General features: G+C 49.2%; 1 protein-coding gene across 1 annotated transcript; it reads right to left on the reverse strand.

Moving 5' to 3' along the window:
- Positions 1-794: 794 nt before the first annotated feature.
- LOC120840472 lies at positions 795-2,020 on the reverse strand (the record flags this gene model as incomplete). The annotated part of the gene is made up of 1 exon (XM_040211045.3): positions 795-2,020. A coding segment is annotated over one exon (1,185 nt), but the record flags the coding sequence as incomplete, so codon positions are not given.
- Between the last annotated feature and the right edge of the window lie 831 nt (positions 2,021-2,851).

Below are 2,851 nucleotides of genomic sequence, written 5' to 3' on the forward strand. Positions count from 1 at the left end.
ACAGAATTAATGAAACTCCTTTTGAAAACTTCTCATCTTTTAAAAGATTCACATTAAGTTTCCAGAGTTCCCATTTAGGCCGAAAAACACGGAGAGTTTTGGTCCCGAAGCTAACAGAAACTAAACAGTGGTCAGAAAAGAACACCGGTTTAACGCTATAGTTCTTCATTAGACTAGATGCATCGCCTGACACATATATTCTATCAAGACGAGCGTGTGAAACACCTTGAAAGTGGGTGAAGCGTATTGATTGGTCTTTCCGACATGCCACATCTACAAGGTTGCGCTCCTGGAGTATGTCAATGAGTAACGCAGAGCTTTTGTCATACCGTGTCTGCTGTAGCGCACGGTCTTCTGCGCTACAGACACAATTAAAATCTCCCATTAGTACAACTGTTTTGTCGGTGTTCAGAAAATGTGCTAGAAACTGGAAGTAAGAAGTCCTTCCATTCACCGTATTAGGAGCATATATACAAATAAAACGCCAGTTGATCTGTCTTAAAGAAAGGTCACATAAAATGAGACGCCCTTCCTGGTCTCTGGTCAAGGAAACAGACGAATAGCCAAGCTTTTTACGAAGAAACAAAAAACAGCCGGCAGAAAGGCCTACTGCCTGACTCACACATATTTCGAAGTCTTTCCGAAAAGGCTCTAAAGCCTCTGCCACGTCTTCATCTGATGACAATTTCGTTTCTTGTATTGCGGCTATGTCAATATGCTCGTGATTCAAGAGCCTTAGAAGTTGGTACTGTTTCCTTTTAGACCTTAACCCCCTCACATTTAACGTTAAAAAATGCAAAGGCAGGGCGGATTTTATGAGGGGCATTAGGGTGAGCTAAAGCCCCTCATGACCATCTTCAAGCGTCTTATGGCTACTTTGTTTTCGATACGGCTGGTGTCTGGTTCCTACCTGTTTCCTATCTTTTCTCGATTTTGCGACAGCCCCTTCATCAGCTACAACAGTGTCAGACTGATAGCCGAGTCCTTCTGAAAGATCTTGCGGCTTCAGCGCGTCTGCATCCAACCCGATGGTCGTTGGTGCTACCTCAAAGGTGGTGGTGGTGTCGTCTCCACTTGCTGTAGCATCCTCCCCGACGACCGTGGTTGTGGACGAGTTGTCGTCATCATCGTCAGGTGGGGGGGATGGTTCAGGGAGGAGTTCTGGATCGTTTTCCGTGGTTTGGGGGACGGTCACTGCTGCTGGTAGGTCACCTTCGGCTTGGCTCTTAAAGGCTTCTGCGGGTGGTGTGTGCCCCGAAGCATCGACAACCTCCGAGACATCCATCAGGAGCTCAGACCGTTCCTCTTCGTCCTGGGATATCGTTCCGCGAAGCTTGCTTGCATACGTTGTGACGCAGTCGTCTGCGATGTGTCCGTAGCGTTTACATTCCGAGCAGCGCGGTGTTCTGCACTGTCGGCGGACGTGCCCTACCCTGTTGCACCTGAGGCACAAGGGTGGTCTTCCTGGAATAAGGATGAGCGATTGACATCCATACACTTTAAGTAGGAATGGAATTCTCTCCGTGGTGATTCCTTCATGCAGGGTGATGTTAACTTCCCTGTTGAGGGTGTCCATGTGCTCCATGCCGGGGCACCGCCACTTCTCTCGGCTGATGTTACGGACTGTGCCGTAAGGCGCCAGAGCTTCGATGATACGCCTATCTTCGAGGTAGTCCGGAAGCCAAATAAGCTTGATCTTTAGGTCCCGGCTGTCTGGGTCAAGAACAAGGCATTTCTTGCCTTTCACGACCAACTCACCTCGACTGCAAAGCTTCTCTTTGGCGAGGTCGTTGACGCAGGTCACCATCCACACATGACTCATCTGAAATTGTCCGGTGGCTTTGACATCTTTCAGGTCGATAACATCTTTGATGGCGTCTCGAAAGTCCGGGGCCGTGTATGGCCTAGCAGTCAGATCGGCGTGGAGAAATACGGAGTTGAGGACGATGTTGCCGGTTGGCAGACGTGGAAGTATGACCTTGTATTCGTTAGAGACGACATCCGAAGACTTAGAAATAACTCGGCCGGTGGCCGATGCGGTGTTTCCACCAGAGAGCATTTTTCCACGGCCGTTCGCAACGGCGTCTTCTTCTTCCTCTATGCTATGCTTCCGCTTTGGAAACCCGCTATGACTATCCAATTTATACGAGATGCTTCGGCAACAAATGCAGTTAAGTCGTCAGCGTGTTATGCAAAGCACTCGTACATCACTCGCCGTACTTCAGTTCTACTCACCTGCCATGTAGAGTACTTTCGCGTCGCAGAGCGATCCTTTTGTTCGCGCGTCACCGGCCCAGTAGACCTGGTACACCTTGTCGTCTTCAACTACACCGCTAAAGTCCCTTACATCGTCGGAACTCACAACAGGCTGGGTCTTGTCGAGTAGAAATTCTACTAAAACATAAGACATTGTAGAGCCCGAGCAGGATCGACAGGTTAAAGCGAGCGGGCAAACAAAACGAGTCGAGAGCGATCGTTCATGAAAGCTCGGCGAAGTCTCTATGGGCGAAGCGAAGTCGGCGAAGTGTCGTCTTCGGCGCTTCGGCGGGCTTCTGATCAAGGTTGTCGGTCCGTTGCGTGTCATATCTCTAACGTCAGCGGTTTTATGGGCTCACGTCCCGAAATCGTTTTCTCGTGCATAGATTACTTTTTGTATTCATAGATTTGACGAAATAGTGGTATCCGAACGAACTTTACGTCCTTTGACCGTACGTCTGTCTGCACGTCAAAGCTTTTTGACGTACAGTCAGAGACAATCGATGTACAGTCAGAATCGCCACCAAGACATACTGATGGCATTTCGCGGCGGCCGACTGCCACCAGGAAACCATCAGAAAGCCGACAAGCGGAG

Source organism: Ixodes scapularis, unplaced genomic scaffold (genome assembly GCF_016920785.2).
Source record: "Ixodes scapularis isolate PalLabHiFi unplaced genomic scaffold, ASM1692078v2 PGA_scaffold2__306_contigs__length_199485367, whole genome shotgun sequence".
In the NCBI taxonomy this organism is placed as follows: Eukaryota; Metazoa; Arthropoda; class Arachnida; order Ixodida; family Ixodidae; genus Ixodes; species Ixodes scapularis.